Source organism: Octopus bimaculoides, chromosome 9, assembly GCF_046866305.1.
Source record: "Octopus bimaculoides isolate indiv1 chromosome 9, ASM4686630v1, whole genome shotgun sequence".
NCBI lineage: Eukaryota > Metazoa > Mollusca > Cephalopoda > Octopoda > Octopodidae > Octopus > Octopus bimaculoides.
In genome coordinates this window covers 11,139,975-11,163,584 of record NC_142936.1, presented here as the reverse complement: position 1 = coordinate 11,163,584, position 23,610 = coordinate 11,139,975, and the positions used below count along the sequence as shown (strand labels likewise).

Below are 23,610 nucleotides of genomic sequence, written 5' to 3'. Positions count from 1 at the left end.
GCAGTAAAGAAATAGGTATTTCGTCTGTCTTTATGCTCTGAGTTCAAATTCCGCCAAAGTTGACTTTGCCTTTCATCCTTTCGGGATCAAGAAATTAAGCACCAGTTGCGTACTGGGGTCGATCTAATTGACTGGCCCCCTTCCCGCAAAATTTTGGGCCTTGTGCCTAGAGTAGAAAAAAATATGCAAGTCAATTATAGTAGGTTAGTCGCTGATGAGGGGAAAATAGGATAAGCTGTAGTGTTAAATGATATTGGAAAGAGAGAACGAATTAAAGGAAAAAGTCAACTGTTTGTAACAAAAAAAGATACAGAAGGTGAGAAAGAGTAACTGGAGGATGAGTAAAAAGAGACACAGGTTGTACAAAATTGCTTTCCATGGTAGTGATATGCAATCAACAAGTTTATAGGAGCAAAAAACATTTGAATTAGCATCCGAAAAGTCGTAAACAGGATGTAAGTTTATGGTTATTGTTCGGCCTAAGCTCAGCTCTGATCAAGCAGAATCACTATGACATGTATGTTTGTTAGTTCAACTGTTGTTTAACCAGCATTACAGCCGTGACTATCCTCTCTCTATCTCTCTCTCTCTCTTTTCTTTCTTTCTTTCTCTTCTACTGTCTTTTATTTACTCTGCCAAAATACAGGTAAACACAAAACGGACAAAATTCGGTTCTTCTGAAGGATTTGCAGAGTAATGTTGGTTTCAAATTTTTTGGCACAAGGTCAGCTATTTCGGGGGGGGGGGGTTAAGTCAGTTACATTGATCCCCAGTGTCCAACTGGTACTTATTTTATCGACCCTGAAAAAATTAATGAAACCCAGTGAAGGTGCATGGCTTAGTGGGGTGGGGTAGGGTATTTGAGTTCAGTTTCCAGGGGCGTGTTGGGCCCTTGCAGCATGTTGTGTCTCTGCTTCATGTCCACTACCCTATCTCCTCTTCCTCCTCTTCTTCTTATTCCTCCTCTTCTTCTTCTTCCTCCTCTTCTTCTTCCTCTTCCTCCTCTTCTTCTTCCTCTTCCTCCTCTTCTTCCTCCTCCTCCTCCTCCTCCTCCTCTTCTTCTTCCTCCTCCTCCTCTCTTCTTTTTCTTCTTATTCCTCTTCCTCCTCCTCCTCTTCTTATTCCTCCTCCTCTTCTTTTTCTTCTTATTCCACCTCCTCTCTTCTTTTTCTTCTTATTCCTCCTCCTCCTCCTCTTCTTCTTCTCCCCCTCTTCCTCCTCACTCTCCTCCCCCTCCGCCTCTGTAAGGTCGCAAGTTCAATTCCCAGTGGCATGTATGTGTCCTTGAGCAAGACACTTTATTTCACATTGCTCCGGTTCACTTACCTCCCCCAAAATGAATAGTACCTGTAATTCAAAGGGGCCAGCCTTGTCACACTCTGTGTTATGCTGAATATCCCTGAGAACTACACGAAGGGCATAACATGTCTGTGGTGTACTCAGCCACTTGCATGTTAATTTCACAAGCAGGCCATTCCATTGGTTCTGTTGAGTGGATCAACTGGAACCCTTGTTGTCATAAGCGACGGAGTGCCAGTTAATGAAACCTATTTATAGTTAAGTGGGCCAACCCTTTGTTTTGTAATCTGATACTGCCAAGATTTGGTCCAGTCCTATTTATAATACAAATTGGTTGACTACTGCAGTTGAAAGTAATCTGATGTGGTGGTGGGCTCTAGTCATACCATATTTTTGTTTTTATCCATGGAGCAATTAGCTCGTATTATGGATACAGGTTGTTGACCTTTGACAAAGATAACACTACAGAACAGTTAGTTAATACAATAATTAACCTTACTGGCTGTGTGATTTAGAAGCTTGTTTTGTAACCACATGCATGTGGGTTCTATGTGACATTTTGGGAGTTAGTGTCTTCTATTATTGCTCTGAGTTGACCAGTGCCTTGTGAATGAATTTGGCTGGTGGAAACTGTGTGGAAGCTGGTAGTGTGTGTGTGTGTGTGTTTTATGTATTTGTGTGCCGGTGGTACTTGAAAAAACATTTGAGCGAGATTGTTGCCAGTGCCGCTGGAATGGCTCCTGTGCAGGTGACACGTAAAAAACACCATTTGAGCGTGGCCGTTGCCAGTATCGCCTGACTGGCCCTCATGCTGGTGGCACGTAAAAGCACCCACTACACTCTCGGAGTGGTTGGCATTAGGAAGGGCATCCAGCTGTAGAAACACTGCCAAATCAGATTGGAGCCTAGTGTCGCCTCCTGGTTTGCCAGTCTTCAGTCAAATCGTCCAACCCATGCCAGCATGGAAAGCAGACGTTAAACGATGATGATGATGATGTGTGCGTGTGTCTTTGTATGTGTATGTGTGTGAGAGAGAATTATGTATTTCTGTGTGTGAGTGTGTCTTTGTGTTTGTCTCTACCACCCCTTGACAACCAGTATTGGTTTGTTCACATCCCTGTGACTTAGCAGTTCAGCAAAAAGAAACCAATAGAATAATTCCTAGACTTTAAAAAAACAGAAAATAAGTTCTCAGTTTGATATATTTGACTGAAAAACTCTCCCCAAGATGATGGCTTCACTATGGTCACAGTTCAATGATTGAAAGAAATATAAGATAAGAGAGAAAAGAATGCTTTATAGAAACATGAATTGACCCCCAGCACATGACCGGTACTTTATTTTACCAGCCTTGGAAAGATTAATGACCAAGTTGACTTCATCTAGATTTGAATTCAGAATGTAAAGGGTTGTAACTAAATACCACAAGCATTAATTAATTAACTTGCAATAAAATTATAGAACAGTTGGCTGATTAATAACATAGGATAACAATTTAATAATTAGACTACTCTTTAGTTAATCCAGGATACATTTGGAAATTGGAATATTTTGAAATTGGAACATGTAAATATGAAGCAAAATAAACACTTTGGGTGCAGGCGTGGCTGTTTGGTAAGATGTTTGCCTCCCAACCACATGGTTCCAGGTTCAGTCACACTGAGTGGCACCTTGGGCAAGTGTCTTCTACCATAGCTGGCAGAGGTAACGAATACGCACACCACCCATTTTCAGCGTAACCCTAACCCTAAACATAACCCTAACCCTAATTACTGGAAATGAGTGGTGTGTGTATTCTTTACCTTCAACCCATAGCCTTGTGAGTGGATTTGGTAGATGGAAACTGAAAAAAGCCCATTGTGTATATATGTATATCAGTATATATATATATATATATATATATATATATATATATATATATATATATATATATATATATATACCGGAGTAAGCACATGAAATGTGCAACAAGGTGGAAGAAAGAGTACTCAAATACCAGAGATAGAGTAATATGCTTTATTTAAAAGCAGCAGAAATATAACAAAAAACTGTTACTCGTAGTTTCATGTTCCCTTTCATCGGGAATGAAATATTTTAACAATCTATTGTTAAAATATGATCACCATCATCATCACCATCACCACCACCACCACCACCATCATCATCATCATCATCATCATCATCATCATCATCATCATCATCACCATCACCACCATCATTATTCAGTGTTCGTTTTCCTTGGCAGGGATTGGACGGTTTGACAAGAGCTGGTGATCTAGAGAGCTGCATCAGGGTCCATTGCTTGCTTTGGCATGGTCTCTACAGCCGGATGCCCTTCTTAATGCCAAACACTTTACAGATTGCACTGCATGCTATTTACACGGCACAGGCACCAATGTTTCTTTTTTATGTGGCACCAGCACCAGTGGGGTAGCCAAGTAACTTGCAAGACAAAGACCCCTGACTTGGAGGAATGGTGAGTAGTACAGAGAGAAAGGTAGCTTTGTGTCAATTGAGAGATTAAAATATAATAGAGGGATAGAGACAAGTATCTTGATATAGAGGAGATACTTGGCTATGTATAATGACTTTGTTATTTTATTGACTGTGTCTGGTTCAGTGGTCCCCTAAATCTTTCCCTCAGAAAGGAATCTTTCTGGTTTAAATTGCTGCATGATGTTGTAACAGTCATTCCATAACCTTTTGAGAATTCCCAGGGGGCGGGGTGGAGGAAATATTTCACTTGCATTTCAAACATCTTTTCACAAATGTGTGAATGTCACATTTTTTTCTGTAAGTTTACAGGAAATCGTTAAAACTGCTTCATCTGTTCAACCTATCAATTAATATTAGTTTGGTAAAAACAAAACAAAAAACAAAAAAAAAAACGAAAAATAAAATCACAAAAAAAAGAGGATTAAATTAACATTTCAATCTTTGGATTCTTTGACATTCCTGACAATGGTGTTGGTTAATTCCCACAAGAGATAGATTCCAGACAGTAACATTGGTTAATTCCCATAAGATCTGGATTCTTGACAATAACATCAGTTAATTCCCATGAGGCTTTACTTCCAGTGCCATTAAACATCATAGACTTCTGTTTTAAAAAAATTTCTGCAAAGATATGAAGAATATGCAGACATGGATGTGTGGTTAAGAAGCTTGTTTTGCAGCCATGTGGGTTTTGGGTTCAGTCCTACTTCATGGCGCCTTGAGCCATTAAGTGTCTTCTACTATAGCTCGAGGCCATTTAATGCCTTATTGTCTTGTGGGTGATATTGGTAGTTGGAAACTGTGAGGAAGCCTGCCATTGCAAATTAGTAGCTCTAATTCTCTGAAGCTATTGGCTCTGTTGTGTATATAATCAGTTTGGTTGCTTGTTTCTCTGGGATTGGTCAAGTGATGTAAACACATGATGAAAGCCCAATAAGGATGAAAGCCCAATAAGGATGAAAGCCCAATAAGGATAAAAAATATTGCTTAAGGTTGTTCATTGTTTTTTCCGATCTGTGGAGAACTATTTAAATAAATTAAATTACCCAAAGTATCATGCAGTAGGACTGAACCCAGAACCATGTGGTTGGGAAACAAACTTCTTACTACACAGCCATGCCTATGATGAGGTGCTAAAAAAGTTCCTGGCTTTAAGGGTATCACGAAAGGCCTGGTTGGAGGCCCAAATTTCCAAGTTTTTTTACAGGGCTTAGAAAAACTAAAGGACTGCTGAAATAAATGCTTGAATCTGAGAGAGGAATATGTTGAATAAAATCATAATTAAGTGATCTTCCTGTATCTTCTTTTATCCAAAGCCAGGAACTTTTTAGCACCACCTTGTATATATTATATATGAAGACCTTACTTTCAAAACCAGATATATGCATCGGAATGATTTTGAGTAATTGTTTAAAATAACAACTTCAATATGTCTGATCTTGATTAGAAGACTAAGATTCACCTACTGTCTACGTTGCATCTATCCCAGTTTGACTGGAGAAAATTTCATGTGCGTGAAGTCAGCAGCTTGCAGATTGTGTTTAAATGGTTATCATAGGCGTAGGAGTGGCTGTGTGGTAAGTAGCTTGCTTACCAACCACATGGTTCCGGGTTCAGTCCCACTGCATGGCACCTTGGGCAAGTGTCTTCTACTATAGCCTCGGGCCGACCAAAGCCTTGTGAGTAGATTTGGTAGACGGAAACTGAAAGAAGCCCGTCGTATATATATATGTGTGTGTGTGTGTGTGTATGTGTGTCTGTGTTTGTCCCCCCAACATCGCTTGACAACCGATGCTAGTGTGTTTACGTTCCCGTAACTTAGAGGGTCGGCAAAAAGAGCCCGATAGAATAAGTACTAGGCTTACAAAGAATAAGTCCTGGGGTCGATTTTCTCGATTAAAGGCGGTGCTCCAGCATGACCGCAGTCAAATGACTGAAACAAGTAAAAGAGTAAAGATTGAATACTCCATAGTGTTCGTATGATAAGGAAACTATACGTTTAAAGATGAAGAATTATAATCTCAAAATCAGAGAAATCCTTTCTCTTTATTCTTTGATTTGCAAAATATTGACTGCTGCTATTTGTGTGACTTTTCAATATTCTCCAAAAAATCTCTGAAATATTCAAAAGCATGAAAACAGTTGTGTTTTATGCTGCTGCAAAAAGTCCCGTTAGAAAGACTTACCTCCATATTTATCAAGTAGTTTGTAATAGGAAGAGCACCCAGTATTGAAACCCGGCGAAAGTAAAGAATACGCACACCCGGTGTTTAGGGTTAGGTTTCAGGGTTAGGGTCCTTATTGCGCCAAAAACGGTGGGTGTACGTAGTCTTTACCTCCTCTGAAACCAGTCTATGATGATAGTAACTTCAAATAGGGGCTGACTTGCATCATGATGATCCTCCTAATCCTTGTCAGCATTGAAAGCATACATAAAAATGAAGGTGAATTCACACACGCACACGTTCTTGTGGTAAAAAAATAGGATCTAGCAAGTAGTAAACCGTATAATATCTATCTACACACTAAAATCTTCCTAATAATTATCCCATTCATCGTTGTCATTGTCGCCCGTCCTTTTCGTCAACAATGTGTGTGTTACAGGTCATCTCTTCCAACAGTAAAAAACACCTTAGTTATTCGTATAAAAGCCTCATCCTTGATTTAGGGCTAAATCTGGACAATTTTTATTTTCCTTCCTATATTTAACTTTGTTCCACGTGTAAGTCGCAATCTATTATTTTTTTTTTAACACTTAAAAATCAAGTATAAAATAATGTGACTTTTAAACACGCATAAATACAGCAACCGTTCTTTGGTGCTTTTATAAACTTATTCAGGAAAAAAAAAAGTCGCAGAAAAAAATCAAGGAAGAATTATTCAATGCTATGTGTCGCAACAAGAACATCTTCATAACTTGTGAGTTGCTCAACGAAAAAACCACAAGAATATGGCAAAGTTTCTTTGTGGCATCGGTTGGGATATTCGTTTTAGCAATCAGCACTAAAAATACTAAATATACAGGTAATGCCTCGATAGTATTGAAAGATGTTTTCGATCTGTACGTGTCATGAACTGATGTATTGTCAATAAAGTCCTAACTTAATTTTTTTGTTCCATTGTCTACTTTGCTTAAAAAATTGACCAAAAGGTGTTTTTCACATATGTGTAATGCCATTGTATGTAAATTTCGTAGAAGTTACGTACTGTCAATTAAAAGCTAATTAAAAATCTGTTTGCTTTATCACTTTAATCGTTTATAGTATTTACATTAAATAGGACTTCTTTCCTGGTTAAAATTATGACTTTTTTCCCAGTGATATTTTTTTTTGGGAACCTTACAAATTGCTTTTCTCCATAAACTATTTCCTAACTTTGGTTTCTGTAGCTGGTGTCAGGAGCTGTATTGAATGAAATAAAAATATTTTCCCCATATAATAAAATTCAGAAAAGACACGAAGTTCGTGTGCTGGTGAGATGACAAAAAGGTCACGACTTGAAACCTCAGAACCAAACTCTCCTAGTGACACATTAACTTAGATATTCTTTTACAAAATATCTACTGACGAAAACTATGAACCCTCGTTTTTATTTCTCCTTGTCTTTCGATAGGATACTAATCCACAGGAAATAATTTCACCTCAATATCTCACACCTCATCTCCAATCAAATAAACCAACATTTGGAAGAATTCTTACAATATTTTTATCAAGTTTAGCTATACTTTTGTCTTATAATTTTCATCGATTCTATATAATACAGAAAAAACTTATTCATAATATTGTCTAGAGAGACGATCGGAAATTTTAACTTTTAGATAATTCAACAAATATAATTTATACACGAAAAATAAATGGATAAACTAAAATTAATTGAAATTTGCTATGTCAAGGGAAGCAACTCTCGTAGTTTTATGAATTGCAAATGACTAAGGGGAAATAACCAAGGTTTATCTTCAAGATTATTTTGAAGCAATTTTTTAACGAAAGACAAAGATTGAAGAGTAATTAAAACTAAAAGTAGAACAAAATTTATTATAAAATACATTTTGATTAATTGCAGTCAAAGCAAATTTTATAATATGCAAGGTTTGAAAAAAAAAACCCTTTGAAATAGAATTATTTTTTCATTTAAAGAAAATTATTTTTCATTTAATGAAGACACCACAAGAAATTTTCTCAAATTAGAAACTTTCTACACGTTTGCCTCTTGTTAGAAATAAATAAAATATCCAGTCTTGAACGCTGGATTATAGAATTAGTAGAATGCCCGACAAATGATTGATTTATTTGTTTCGATGTTAAGAATTGTTCGTCTTTCATTTCCCTCCTCGTATTTTTTCTTTTGTAAATCATGTTCTTTTTCACGCACCTCTTCATCAGTCATCGTCATCCTTATTTTTATGTCTCCTTTTCCATGCTTGCATGGGTCGGACGGAGCTTATTGAGACAGATTTTCTATAGCCAGACGCTCTTCCTGTTTCCAGCATTTTATCTATTTCCAAGCAAAGAAATATTTCTCCATGGAAAATCGAAAAATATAACCGTGGGGCTTTTGTCTACTCGCACACTTTAACTATGGGGCTTTTGTCCTACACTCATTAAAAATATATGTACTCCCTACCAAATACGTTGAGTGCCATTTCCTTTCGTTTGTCCACTCACCTGTATGCATGTGTGCATGTATGTATACAGGCATGTTGACGTCTTATAATAAATACACACATTTTTAAAATGAACTAACAGAGAGATTGACGCTCAAGCGTCTTTTAATGACTTAAGATGGCACGAAGAATTAAATAATATTTTATGACATGCAAAAAAATAGCTAATCGTTTGTTTTAGTTGTTAAACCCAGATTATTGTCTCGTTTCCCCGAAATACTGGGTACTACTAAAGCAGCGCGGACCCGAACGCGCAGTCGCGCTAGCTAGTCGTGAGTGGTCGATCCTAACCCTAACCCTAACCCTAAACACGTATTCATTTGCACACGCGGGTTAGGGTTAGGGATAGGGTTAGGGTTAGGGACAGGGTTAGGGTTAGGGATAGGGTTAGGGTTAGGATCGACCACTCAAGACTAGCTAGCGCGGACGCGCGACTGCACGGCTGCGCGTTCGGGTCCGCGCTGCTTTAGTAGTACCAAATACTGCATATAGAACTACACTATTTAACACTCTTTCCTACTTTTTAAACGGTAAAATGTGACCTGAGGGAGAGTTGGTTGCTATTTTTTGCAGGTCGAACGATTACGCTGAAGCTCGCTGATATAAAGCCTGGAATATGTTTGAAGAAGAGAACTGTTTTCAGCTGACACCGTTTAATTATGGCCGCATCCATGCTATCTCACAGAGATTGTGTTACTTAGTTTCGTTTATAATTTAAATTAAAACCAATAAACTACTGAAGGAATGTTTCAGTGAACATGCTTAAGATATAGAAAGATTGCTATCACCAAAGAAAACATATTTATTCGTCTCACATCATTTAAATTTCGATTTCGGTGAAGGTAGGTCTGAAAATTATGTTTTCCATGAAGTTTACGAAATTGTGTGTTTTAACAGTTTTGAGGCCAAAAATGTTACATTATATTTAAAATTAAAAATGGACACAACTGGAACGCCTTCGAATATGGGTATACTCGCCCAGAACTGGAAAAGGACAAAGCAACGATGTTTCAAAATACATTGCTCTCACAATTCTTGAGATGTTGATAACTTCCAGTTGGATTAAGAATATGACTATTAGACACACACACACTACAACGACCACCACCTTCACACAACCATCACACGTTTTAAGTAATCCAGTTAAAGTTAGCTTTTGGGATACAGTTTTAATTCCTGGTTGAGTCTATCCGCCGCATGTTTTCTTCAAACCGAATCGAGATAAAAACAGTCATAGGAAAAAGAATATCAGGGGTTTTGTCCTGGGTGTGTATGTGTGTGTCATAGGGGTGTTTTGTCCGGGTCCCATAAATTAATTGTGACTTTATTATCGGCCACCATAGATTAATTGTGACTTTATTACCGGTCAGTTTCGAACCTGCCATTTCCAACCAGAGCAATAATCTTTATCAAGTACACTAAATAAAGTCGAAACTTTCAGTGGTGATTCAACGTTTCATTAACGGTTATGGGACATTTTCATTTCAGTGTTTGTGCATGCATACCTACGTACGTACGTGTATAATTGAGTTATGTACAGTTGTTTTACGCAGGTATGCAAATGGACACTAGCAACCCTCGTCTGTGCATTAGAAAGGTTGGTCTCCACTCATACGCCTAAGCGGAATCTTATGATATGGGTTTAATTAAATAGTTATCTATGTCACATACAACAGCGTGTATTGGGTGCGTTTGTGTTTAGCTAGTAGGTATTCTCTCCTCTCGTGTGTGTAGGCGTGGTTGTATGGTATGAAGTTTGCTTCCCAAACTGCTATAGTTCTGGGCTACCTAAAGCCTTGTGAGTGGATTTGGTTAACAGAAATGGAAGAAACCATTTCTGTTAAAGAAATGGTTTCTGTTAAAGAAATGGTTTCTGTTAAGAAACTAAAGGCGGCGAGCTGGCAGAAACGTTAGCACGCTGGGCGAAATGCTTAGCGGTATTTCGTCTGTCTTTACGTTCTGAGTTCAAATTCCACCGAGGTCGACTTTGCCTTTCATCCTTTCGGGGTCGATTAAATAACTACCAGTTACGCACTGAGGTCGATATAATCGACTTAATCCGTTTGTTTGTCTTTGTTTGTCCCCTCTGTGTGTAGCCCCTTGTGGGCAGTAAAGAAATAAGAAATGGAAGAAACCATGTGTGTGTACCTTTGTCTTCACATTATGTGATGGTTGTAAATGAACATCATTGTTATACAAGTGATGGTGTTCATCTCCAGTCTTCCATGGAAAACATGTCCAACTATGTGAAAATATTACCTTCCTTGGTACCAAGCACCAGACTATCCAAAATGGGAGGATTCATGTAAATACACATTTCTTTGACTGTATTCTTCTGAAGATGGACCTATCATCATCATTTAACGTCTGTTGTCCTTGCTGGCATGGGTTGGACAGTTTGACCAGGGCTGGCATGCAGGAAGGCTGCATCAAGTTCCAATTTGATTTGGCTTGGTTTCTGAGACAGGATGCCCTTCCTAATGCCAACCACTTTACACAGTGAGCTGGGCGCTTTTAACATGACACTAGCACAAGGCCTTTATACCCAAAATATAAAGATATTTTTAAAAGACTTTCTGCATTGTTACAAGCTTGCCTTAATTCTCATTTTATTCCTTTTTCTAACTCAAATCTTTTTTTTTCTTTTTTTTTTCTGATATTTCTTTTTGTAGAAACCATGACTTTTGAAATTGTGGAAAAACTAAAGGTAAAAGCTGAAAGTGTTTCAGCCAACCACATTTCTGTTATAGTCCTTCTGTTCCTCATCGTCTATCTCTTCCGTGCTGATGATATCTACAACCTGCAGCCAATGTGGAGAAAGCGAGCTGACACTCACCTCTATGCCAATGGGAAATACCCTTTAGAAAACGAAGCATTACCACCGCCCATTGTGACCGATCTCGACAGTGATGGCACCAACGAAATCATCCTGCTCTCAAATGACATGAAACTCAGCATCCTTGTTTTACCAGATGTTGATAACAGAGACGAAGAAGACAAAATCCTTCCTCACGTCATCGTCAAATGCAAGACTATGTTGAGCCCCAAACCTGAGCAGCTAGGCTGGCCCGTCGCCATGACAACTGGTTACTTGCTTCCTTATAAGTCGATGGTCCAAGTCAGGAAACAGGTGAGTGTCATTGTTTTTTTGATGCGTTTAATTCTTTCATAGAGTCTGTTTAGTACGTGTGTTTGGAGGTACATGGCTAAGTAGTTAGGTTGTAGGTTCAATATTTTAAATTCTACACCTTTTCACATCAACTGGATGTATCAAAAATACTTCTATGACATTTCTTTGGAATAAGTCATTGCCAGTACCCGCCTGACTGGCCTTCGTCCCGGTGGCACATAAAAGCACCCACTACACTCTTGGAGTGGTTGGCGTTAGGAAGGGCATCCAGCTGTAGAAACTCTGCCAAATCAGATTGGAGCCTGGTGCAGCCATCTGGCTCGCCAGTCCTCAGTCAACTGAACTCATGACTTTATGATGGGAACTGAATACCGTAACCACGGAGACCTGTGCTCGTCACCGTCAGATAAGTCAGTGTAGAATCAGCGACACCAAATATGTGGTACCAAAATGGCCAAGCTGGAACGTCTCGTGCCTAGCTTTCTTATGTGAGTAGAAGTGTATGTCTAGCTTTTTTTTTGTTTTAAATAGCACACTACATTAACACAAGTAGAGATTGAACTCAGCATCTTAAGCGTTACCACTATAGGGTATCCCACAAATACATAAATTTGAATTTCGAAACAAGGAAGATTCATAGAATCATCATCATCATCATCCTCATTGTTTAACGTCTGCTTTCCATGCTGGCATGGGTTGGACGGTTTGACTGAGAACTGACAAGCCAGAAGGCTGCACCAGGCTCCAATCTGATCTGGCAAGGTTACCACAGCTGGATCAGATTGGAGCCTAGTGCAGCCTCCTGGCTTGTCAGTTCTCAGTCAAACCGTCCAACCCATGCCAGCATGAAAAGCGGACATAAACGACGACGATGATGTTGATGATGATAATGATTCCTGAATCATTCTTGAATCAGGGATATTCCCGTAATATTTCTAATGTTGTTATTGTTGTTACTTTTAGGTTATCGTCGTAGTAACTGATCACTGGCAGGTTTTGTGTTTTGATGAAAACTTGCAACTGCTTTGGACACAACAACTGCGTAACATGTCTGGCACGGCCCACTCACAGTTCTACATGAAATCCATGTCAGTTTTGGTGCTGCCGTTCTCTGTGAAGAAGTCTGACACAGGAATGATCATTGTCGGTGGTAGCTATGGACACAAAGTTCACAAGGAGGAACATACAGACAAGAATGAAACGTGAGTATTATAATTATATATCGAAAGAGTGTCGAAATGGCTGAGGCGGAAGAGTGCCGAGCTACATGTCCTGTGATTTTAGTTGTGTATATTTATATTCTGGCGGCGAGCTGGCAGAACTGGTAGCATGCAGGGCGAAATGCTTAGCAGTATTTTGTCTGCCATTATGTTCTGAGTTCAAATTCCGTCAAGGTCGACTTTGCCTTTCATCCTTTCAGGGTCGATTAAATAAGTACCAGTTACGCACTGGGGTTGATGTAATCCACTTAATCCCTTTGTCTGTCCTTGTTTGTCCTCTCTGTGTTTAGCCCCTTGTGGGCAATAAAGAAATAAGAAACGTTAGCACGCCGGACGAAATGCTTAGCGGTATTTTGTCTGCCGTTACGTTCTGAGTTCAATTTCCACCGAGGTCGACTTTGCCTTTCAACCTTTCGGGGTCGATTAAATAAAGTACCAGTTACGCACTGGAGTCGATATAATCGACTTAATCCGTTTGTCTGTCCTTGTTTGTCCCCTGTATGTTTAGCCCCCTGTGGGCAATAAAGAAATATATATATATATTCTGAATTCATACCACAACAGAGTTTGTCATCATTGTTTTAATGCCCACTTGCTTGCATGGATTGGATGAGTTTATTGAGGCAGATTTTCTCTGGCTGGATGCTCTTCCTGTTGCTAAGCTTCACCTTTTTCAGGCAGGGAGGGTCATATTTCCCATGGCCAGACATGTTTTTGCAGAAGATTGGAAATGAATGACACGGCTTGTATGACGGTGACACTCATTTACGACTATCTTTTGTGTTGAATGGTGTTGGATACAGTAATGAGATAGCTTAACATATTTAAACTACTTTACATAATGGCTTATAAAACGCACTTTTTTTTTCCATAAAATAATTTAACAAAAAAATAACTTCGGGTCCTATATACAAAGTTCGAACTATATTATATCCTTTAATGCACAATCCACCCCAACTGCATACCTCTCCCGTCTTCTCTCCAGGGAGTAGAGTCTTAGCTATTTCAGCCTTTCCCAGTAGCTGACCAGTTGCAAAGAGACATCACACCAAACACTCTCTCTCTCTCTCTACACACACACACACACAGAGTAGTACCTTGCAGTACGAGTGCACCATTGTACGAGTGGAAATCCGTAGTACGAGCACACAAATCGTCCCATCTTTAAGGTAATTTACTTAATAAAACCTGTTTACATATTTCGTTTGCATTCTCTTTTTTTATAATTGTCATTTAACTTGTAACTACACCTTTTCTGTTTTAAAACGCCCCAAAAAACATCTTTGAGTGGTTTTTTTTTGGGGGCTGGGGGAGAGGCTGGAACGGATTAATTATATTTTAGATAATTTCAGTGGGGAAAACTAATTTGTAAAACGAGTAAATCGTAAGACGAGCTCGGTCATGGAACAAATTAAACTCGTACTGCGAGGTATTCACTGTATTTCTATGTTGAAGATGTTCCGGTGCAAGTTAAGATTTAGATATCTCTTCAGGATCATGTTATACTCGGTTGTCTCCCTTCGTAAAGTTAACTCCCTTGTAAAAACATTTTCTCTATACTTTGACTACTTGAATCTATAACTGATGTACAATTTATTATACCTGTAACGATATGTTTTTTTTTATAAGAGAATAAGCTATTCTCATAATTTCTAGGATGTTTGCCGTAGGACAAAAATAGCAGGTACTCGTATATTCCTGCTCAACTTCAGTTTATTTACCTTATTCACGTCTTTGGAAAAGGAATAATTGTTGCAATTTCCAATTTTTTTTCTCTCCTTACAATATTATGCTGTGTAGCTTGATTTCTTAACTTTTGAAAAGATCACATCTGAGGACAAATTACATTGAATGATTGACCTCCCAAAGTCTGGGGGGTAAAACCCTGTAGTTATGCCGATCACTTTTGTGTGTGTGCATTTTTGTTTAAGGTGTGTGTGTGTGCTTTGAATGTTTTTGCTGCTCTGATTGACATATCAGACTGTTATTGTTTACTTGATAAAGATCCAGTATATAATATTAATGTGGAGGCGCAATGGCCCAGTGGTTAGTGTCGGAAGATCGCGGTTTCGATTCCCAGACCGGGTGTTGTGAGTGTTTATTGAGCGAAAAACACCTAAAGCTCCACGCTTTCGCCTCAACTTTCTCTCACACTTTCTTCCTGTTTCTTGAGTAAAGCTGGGGGGAACACAGACGCCAAAGAAACCGGGAAACCGGGCCCATGAGCCTGGCTAGGCTTTAGAAGGGCGCATAAAAAAAAAAAAAAAAAATGATATGCTTAAAGCAAATGGATGTTTGATTCTGCCGATGAAGAGTATTCAGTTGTTTTAATCAGCCAAATTGCCTGCTTATTAAATTAACCTTTTGCCTGTCTCGTATATCATGCGTGGTGGAGGCGCAATGGCCCAGTGGTTAGGGCAGCGGACTCGCGGTCATAGGATCGTGGTTTCGATACCCAGACCGGGCGTTGTGAGTGTTTATTGAGCGAAAACACCCAAAAATCCACGAGGCTCCGGCAGGGGATGGTGGCGAACCCTGCTGTACTCTTCCACCACAACTTTCTCTTACTCTTACTTCCTGTTTCTGTTGTACCTGTAATTCAAAGGGTCAGCCTTGTCACACTGTGTCACACTGAATATCCCCGAGAACTACGTTAAGCGTACACGTGTCTGTGGAGTGCTCAGCCACTTGCACGTTAATTTCACGAGCAGGCTGTTCCGTTGATCGGATCAACTGGACCCCTGGACGTCGTAAGCGACGGTGTGCCAACAACAACAAATATTAATAGCATGTTATATATTATTACTTACATATTAATAATTTTCCCCAAATAATGGTTTCAAATTTTGGAATAGGGTCAGTAGTTTTTAATGGAAAGACGAACTCAATTTCTTACATCGATCACAGTACTTGACTGGTACTTATTTTATCGACCATACTTGAGGAGACCTATTGAATCAAGTACATCAACATCAACAGGAATATCAAAATAAAATCAAATGGAAATTGTAGTTGTGAGCCCCGTGCCGGTAGCACGTAAAAAGCACCATCTGAACGTGGCCGATGCCAGAGCCACCTTGACTGGCTTCCATGCCGGTGACACATAAAAAGCACCATCCAGTTGTGGTCAATGCCAGCTCCTCTGGCCCCTTGCGCCGGTGGTGCGTAAAAAGCACCCACTACACTCTCGGAGTGGTTGGCGTTAGGAAGGGCATCCAGCTGTAGAAACACTGCTAGATCAGATTGGGGCTTGGTGCAGCCTCCTAGCTTCCCAGACCCCAGTCGAACCGTCCAACCCATGCCAGCATGAAAAATGGATGTAAAATGATGATGATGATGACACTTAATGAAACTGACTTAGAAACAAAATCATTTCCAGCTGTGACCATCATGTCTTTTTCTTTTTTTTTCCATGCACACTGCAGATGCTAAATGATGATGATCATGGCTGTACCCTGAAGTACACTGCTCGGTGTGTCTTCAGATATTTTTGAAGGAGATTTGGTTGCTATTTCTAGTAATTGGAACAACCACATAGAGCCTCTCTGTTTCAAAGTACTCTAATCATTTTCCCCACCACGACCACCACCTCTAGTTTTCCATGTCATCTAATTTCACTTGCTTAAAAGACTGAGAAAGAAAGATCTAACAAATTTGACCTCGGCTATTGTCAGAAGATGATGATATTATAAACCATCATTGTCATCATCATCATCGTCATCGTCATCATCCTCATCTACCACCACAGTTGTCATCGGTCATGCTCATCACCGTCATCGTCATCATCGCTTGCTGTACTCTTCAGCTGTAAGCTTATGAAATATGAATAAAAATATCTCAAACACACTTCAAAAGCTTTCATACAAAGGTCAAAGGTTAATGGAGAATAATTTTTCCCCCCTCCCCACTCCACCGTCCTAAACAAAATAAAAAAAATATGGTGCCATATAATTATGGGAAATGAGATTGGATTTAATCTGACAAAAGAGGGAAAAGATATATATTTTAGCAATTTTTCTTTTTCTTTTTTATTTCTGAAAACCCCCAATTTTACTGAAATTATATTTAATGGTCTTGGTTTGCTTCAATGGTTAGTTTATTAAAACTTCTATAATTAATAATTAACGATTTTTTATTAAAAACTTTTCTGTGAGTGCAGACATGGTCGAGTGGTTAAGAAGCTTGTTTTGTAATTATATGGTTTTGGGTTTAGTCCCTCTGTGCAGCACCTTGGTCCACCTTGGGTCTTCTGCTATAGCCCTGGTCAACCAATGCCTTATTTGATACATAGAAACTGTATTGGAACCTATTTGTGTGTGCATGCATGCATGTATGTGTGTGTGTGTGTGTGTATATATATATATATATATATATATATATATATATATATATAGATTGGCTCCTGTGCCAGTGGCGTGTAAAAAGCACCATCCAAACGTGGCTATGCCAGTGCCTCCTGACTGTCTCCTGAGGCGGTGGCACATAACATATACTGTTTGAACATGATCGATGCCAGGGCCTGACTGGCTGGTGTGCCAGTGGCATGCAAAGAGCTCCATCTGGACGTGATCGATGCCAGGCCAGCCTGACTGGCTCCTGTGCTGGTGGCACGTAAAAAGCACCCACCTACATTCTCGGAGAGGTTGGCATTAGGAAGGGCATCCAGCTGTAGAAACATTGCCAGATCAGATTGGAGCCTGGTACAGCCGCTAGCTTTCCAGACCTCAGTCAAACAGTCCAACCCATGCCAGCATGGAAAATGGACATTAAATGATGATGATGATATATATATATAATTATCATCATTGTTTAATGTCCATCTTCCATGCATGCATGGGTAGGATGGTTGACAGGAGCCGGCCAAGTAGAAAATCTACCCAAGGCTACTGTGTCTGTTTTAGCAGGGATTTTACAGCTGGATGCCCTTCCTAACACTAACCACTCTGCAAAGTGGACTCAGTGCTTTCTATGTGGTACTAGCATAGGCGAAGTTACTTTTGGCAAGATTTTTACAGCTGGATGCCCTTCCAGACGCCAATCACATTACAGTGTTGAGTTGATGCTTTTAACGTGGCACAAGCACAGGCGAAGTTAGTTCTGGCAAGATTTTTACCGCTGTATGCCCTTCCAGATGCCGACCACGTTACAGTTTGGGCTGGGTGCTTTTAACGTGGCACCAGCACTGGCAGGGTAACCAAGTAACCCACAAGACAAGGAATTATGAGAGGGGGCAGGGGCATTTGCGTCAGAGGATGAAAGTTAGAGTGTGACAAAGGGACTGAAAGACAGAAGCAGGTGTCTTGCCACAACAGAGGGGGCATTAGAGGAGGTGATCCAGTATCAAATGATGAAAGGTTAGAGTGTAACAGGGAAATAGAGAGGCAGAAATAGGTGTCTTGCTATAGAAGAGGTGCATGGTTACCCAGTGAGAGGAGATGGAGAGTTAGAAAGAGGCCAGAACCAAGTGTGCTGATGTAAAGGTGATACTTGGTTACCTAATTGAAGGAAAAACAAGAGAAGGAGAGAGAGAGAGAGAGAGAGAGAGAGAGAGAGAGAGATAGTTGGAAACAACAAAAGTGTAAGAGAGAGCAGAAGAGAGATGGTGTAGTGCTAGGGGCATTCTCACAAGTAACAAGAATATGAGGGTAGAGCCTGGTTAGAAAAATAGGGTGTGGGTGGTGGTGGTGGGATGTTGAGCAGTGATACAGTGACCATGGCAGTGAGGGCAAGAAAGGGGATTCGAAAACAATCATTATGTATGAGGAGGAAATGTGAGGAAGAGAAAGATGCAATTAGAAGAGGAGTTGTAGTTTGATTTCTTAGGGTAGAGAGGGTGAAAGGTGTGTCGTTACATGTGGGTGGAACACAACTCTTCTGGCATTCAGTTTCGTGAATGGGTCTTCCCTAGGACCTCTTATCACCAAACATCTCGGTCTTCTGTCATTTCCTTCGTGAGCCCCAACATCCTAAGATCAATCCTCACTGCTTCATCCCATGTCTTCCTGGGTCTCACTCTTCTACAGGTAACATCCACTTTCAGCGACAGGCACTTCTGTATGCAGTTGTCTTCACTCATATGCATCACATGTCCAAACCAGCGCAGTCTCCTCTCCTGCATGCCACATTTAATGCCTCTTATGCCTAACTTTTCTCTCAACACAGATGTGCTCTGTCGGTCATGCACCCTGATGCTTCAAATCCAATGGAACATACTACCTTCATTTCTCTTCAGCCTACGCATGTCCTCCGCAGTCAGAGCCCATGTCTCACTACCATGTAACATAGCTGTTCTCACACAAGCATCATACAACCTACCTTTCATTCTTAGAGAGAGTCCTTTTGCTGCCAACAGAGGTCGTAGTTCTCTGAACTTCCTCCACCCTATTCTTATTCTAGAAACAACACTTTCAGAGCATCCACCACTGTTACTAATTTGGTCACCTTAATAGCAAAACCTATCTACTACCTCAAGAGAGCCTCCTGGGCATTTGAGAGAGTTTAAGTCCCTCATGCTCTTAGTACTTACTGTTCCTGCACATCTGCCACACGCGAAAGCAACCTTATCTGATAATCTTCCCATGATTCCACTGCATCTCTTATGCCAGGGGTTTTCAAACTGTGGTCCACGGACCACAGGGGGTCCGCAAGGACAAGACAGGGGGTCCGTGGACAGCAATTACTTTTTATGGGCAATTTGATTTTATATATGTTTTTTAATCGAAATCTTTTAATTGACAATAAACCTATTTTGTTAAATACTGTTAAATAAATAAATGTAAAAATATGTTATTTTAAGAAAATATTTATGTATAAATTTCATAAGCGTTTATAAGGGGGTCCCTAAGGTAAAGCCTGAAATATAAAGGGGTCCGCAAGTCAAAAAGTTTGAAAACCCCTGTCTTATGCAACCATAGGTTACACTTAGTGCAGCAAATCCCACTCTTGATCCTTGGTGTACTCTAACTTGTACGTTAAATTCATCACTGTATTCCAGGCCAACTCTCACCTTACTGACAGCATCACTGTACATAGCATGGCTGCAGTCCAATGACTGAAGTGGGTAAAAGATATTTACAGTAGAAATATATAGGCATAGCTTTCAAGAGATTGAAAGAATAAGTATTAGACTTAAAAAAAAAAAATACTGGGTTGATTCATTCGACTAGAAGTTCCTCAAGGTGGTGCCCCAGCATGGCCACAGTCAAATGAGTGAAACAAGTTAAAGAAAAAATCATAAAGAAAGTAAGATTTCAAAAATAAACAATGTCTGTGTATTTTCCCGTCATCTGGACTGGACTATTGTTATGATACTGGAATGTATTAATCTACAGCCTGTGAATAAAAAAAAAAAGAATTGTTTTAAATGGAGCAGTCTAGTAATTTAATTAATGAATTAATGCATTGTAATGTATTAGTATAATTATTGTGTTAGTATTAATTTAAACAGTGTGATAATTGAAACTGTATTATTAATTAGAGCAATATGTTAATTGAAGCAGAATGTTAACTAGAGCAATGTTTTAATTGAAGTACTAGTGATTGTCATACTAATTTAAGCACTGTATTAATTAGAATTGGATCTTTTTTAAAACGGGGGCCACATTTTTCATTAACGAAACACTTTGAAACTTGGAACACTGGTAGAATGTGTCATATAAAACATCTTTTTCTCTTAGTCTTCTTAAAAAAAAAAGAAATCCATAAATTATTCCATGTTAAAGTTGTCGTATTTCTGTAATTTCAACCAATCACTGACGTCCATTCAGCCGATATACATTAAGTGCCGACTACATAAACAAACGATTCTGAAACAATTAACCCTAACCCTAACTCTAACCCTAACCCTAACCGTAGGGTTAGAGTTAGGGTTAGGGTTAGGGTTAAAGCAAATTTAAAATGAAAAAAGCAAATAAAATGAAGAATCGTTTGTTTATGTAGTCGGCACTTAATGTATATCGGCTGAATGGACGTCAGTGATTGGTTGAAATTATCGAAATAAGACAATTTTTTACATGAAATAAATTCGAATACAAAAATATTTTTCTCTTCTATAACACAAAATAGATAAGTATACGAAGTTTGAAAGTATTTCGGTACCAAAAGCACTACGTAAAACATTAATGAAAAATGTGGCCCCCGTTTTAAAAAAGATCCTTAGAATTAATTAAAGCCTTATTTTAGATAAAATGTTATGTAATTTGAAGACTTGAGCTGCTATTTGATAGGCAATGTGAGCATTGATCTGTTGGCTGAGACGTTTATGGTTCAATTCCCGACAGGTACTTATGCTGCATCCTTGTAGGTAGACTGATTAGTTTAACGGAGGAGGAACAGTGACCACTGATTGAGAGAAACAGAAGTAGTTGCAGCTGGAGGGGGGGGGGTGCAGAAGGAGAGGATAAAACATGAGGAGAGTGCATAGAAATGGCTATTGAATGTTGGTCAGAGGAGTATAGGGTAAATGCCTCTTGCTTCTTTTATTATTTCCTATTTTTATTTTTTACTTGTTTCAATCATTTGACTGTGGCCATACTGGGGCAACACCATTTCATTTCAAGTAAAAATTATTTTCAGCTCATCACCTCAAATATAACTTGCACTCAAGTATGCAATATGTTTTATATATATATATATATATATATATATATATATATATAATCCTCATCCATTGTTTTATACACACAGGCACAAGAATATATATGTTTATATATATATATATATATATATATATATATATATATAAACATATATATTCTTGTGTCTGTGTGTATAAAACAATGGATATATTAATAACCTTTAGCATCACGTTTACAACCCCCTCCCTTTATATCTCTATGTAAACAAGCGTTCTTATTCCTAAAGCCCATGGAATAATATCATTGACCCCTTTATATCTCTATGTAAACAAACCTAACGGTCACTGACCATGTAACATCTCTGCTCGTAAGTTACCTCATCATTTCGTTTTTGTCTTGCTATTATATGTTTTATTATGAACTCCCTGAAGAGAAATATATGAGGAACCCCAACAGCTCTTTCTTCTTTGTGAAAGAGCTCTCATTTATTTTGAAACATGTGTAGGAATTAAAGGAACTTTTATTGACATGCGTTTTGCTCCATTTATTATTATTATCTATATATATATGTGTGTGTGTGTGTGTGTGTGTGGAGGTGTGTGGCTTAGTGGTTAGGGTGTTGGCATCATGATTGTAAGATTGTGGTTTTGATTCCTGGACCGGGCAACGCGTTGTGTTCTTGAGCAAAACTCTTCATTTCACGTTGCTCCAGTCCACTCAGCTGGCAAAAATGAGTAACGCTGCGATGGACTGGCGTCTCGTCCAGCTGCGGGGGAACACATACGCCATTGAAACCGGGAAACCGGACCCATGAGCCTGGCTAGGCTTTAAAAAGACGCATTTATTTATATATATATATATATATGTATGTATGTATATATAGGACCCTCTTTGGTCATGAAGGATCATAGGATTGTATCTAGAAGGTTTCCAAGGCCCAAGTCCAGGCAAGGTTGTTTATGGAAGACCAGTAGTTGCCCATGCATATGAGCCTCCCCTCTTCTAGTCACCAATTTTATCCAACGGAAAGGCAAAGGCTATGATACAGCTTGGCACCAGTGATGTCACAACTGGTTTCTACAGCTGAGTGAACTGGAGCAACATGAAATAAAGTGTCTTGCTCAAGAACACAACACATGGCCCAGTCCAGGAATTGAACTCTCTACCTCGTGGTTGTGGCCTGATGCTCTAATCACTGAGCCATGTGCCTTCCCGCGAGCGTGGTTGTGTGGTAAGAAGCTTGCTTTCCAACCACATGGTTCCAGGTTCAGTCCCACTGCAAGGCATCTTGGGCAAGTGTCTTCTACTCTAGCCTCGGGCTGACCAAAGCCTTGTGAGTGGATTTGGTAGATGGAAACTGAAAGAAGCCCATTGTATATATATGTGTGTGTGTGTGTGTGTGTGTGTGTGTGTGTGTGTGTGTGTGTGTGTGTGTGTGTGTGTATATATATATATATATATACATACATACATACATACATATATATATATATGCTTGTGTGTCTGTGGTTTGTCCTACCACCATTTCTTGACATCCAACAATGTTGGGGTGTTTACATCCCTGTAACTTAGTAGTTCAGTAAATAGAGACTGATAGAATGAGTACCAGGCTTATAAAGAATAAGTCCCAGTGCTCCAGCATGGCTGCAGTCAAACGACTGAAACCAATAAAAGAATATGTGTGTGTGTGTGTGTGTGTGTGTGTATGTGTGTGTGTGTGTAACCTACATTATTCCACCCATTTGACACTAAAAAGTTAAACCTTGCAGCTCTGTGATGAATGGAAATTGATAAAATAAACATTGGACTGACATCAAAACTGGGAACCAACCAATGTGGATGAGCTAAAGCTCTTGGAGATGGTGCCCCAGCATGGCCACAGTCTAATGACTGAAATCTGTAAAAGAACTAAAAGAAAATGGCATATTTCTGTGTAGGAAATGCTTGAGAGCAATTTTCTCTGAGTTAAAGTGTATTATATCAGCTAAAATGGAGCGGAATCATTGAGTTGTTCCTCTTGTGTTGCTGGCATTTGACTGGAAGTATCAATCTTAGAATGATTGACAAGCTCTGTTGGATATATTCTTTGTTTGAAAGTGTCTCGGTGGGAATATGGGAAAATAATGCCACTACTTATGAAAGAGGAGATCTAAAATACTGTAAGGACTTCTGTGTGTGTGTGTGTTGTTTGTGTAAATGCACTTTTACTGTTCTACATCTGGTTTT

The 23,610-nt window shown here is 39.2% G+C and overlaps 1 protein-coding gene across 4 annotated transcripts in view; it reads left to right on the top strand.

Annotated features, from left to right (window-relative positions):
• LOC106879996 (uncharacterized) overlaps positions 1 to 23,610 on the top strand; it is a 94,393-nt gene that overhangs the window by 45,921 nt on the left and 24,862 nt on the right. For 2 of the 4 annotated variants that reach the window (XM_089357132.1, XM_089357136.1), the window contains exons 1-3: positions 9,104 to 9,300; positions 11,131 to 11,588; positions 12,552 to 12,790. In XM_089357132.1, the coding sequence (XP_089213258.1) occupies positions 11,136 to 11,588; positions 12,552 to 12,790 (692 nt within the window). In that variant the 5' untranslated portion in view covers positions 9,104 to 9,300; positions 11,131 to 11,135. Of the gene's footprint in view, positions 1 to 9,103; positions 9,301 to 11,130; positions 11,589 to 12,551; positions 12,791 to 23,610 lie in introns of those variants that run through there. The other 2 variants (XM_089357135.1, XM_089357134.1) reach the window with 1 other exon arrangement.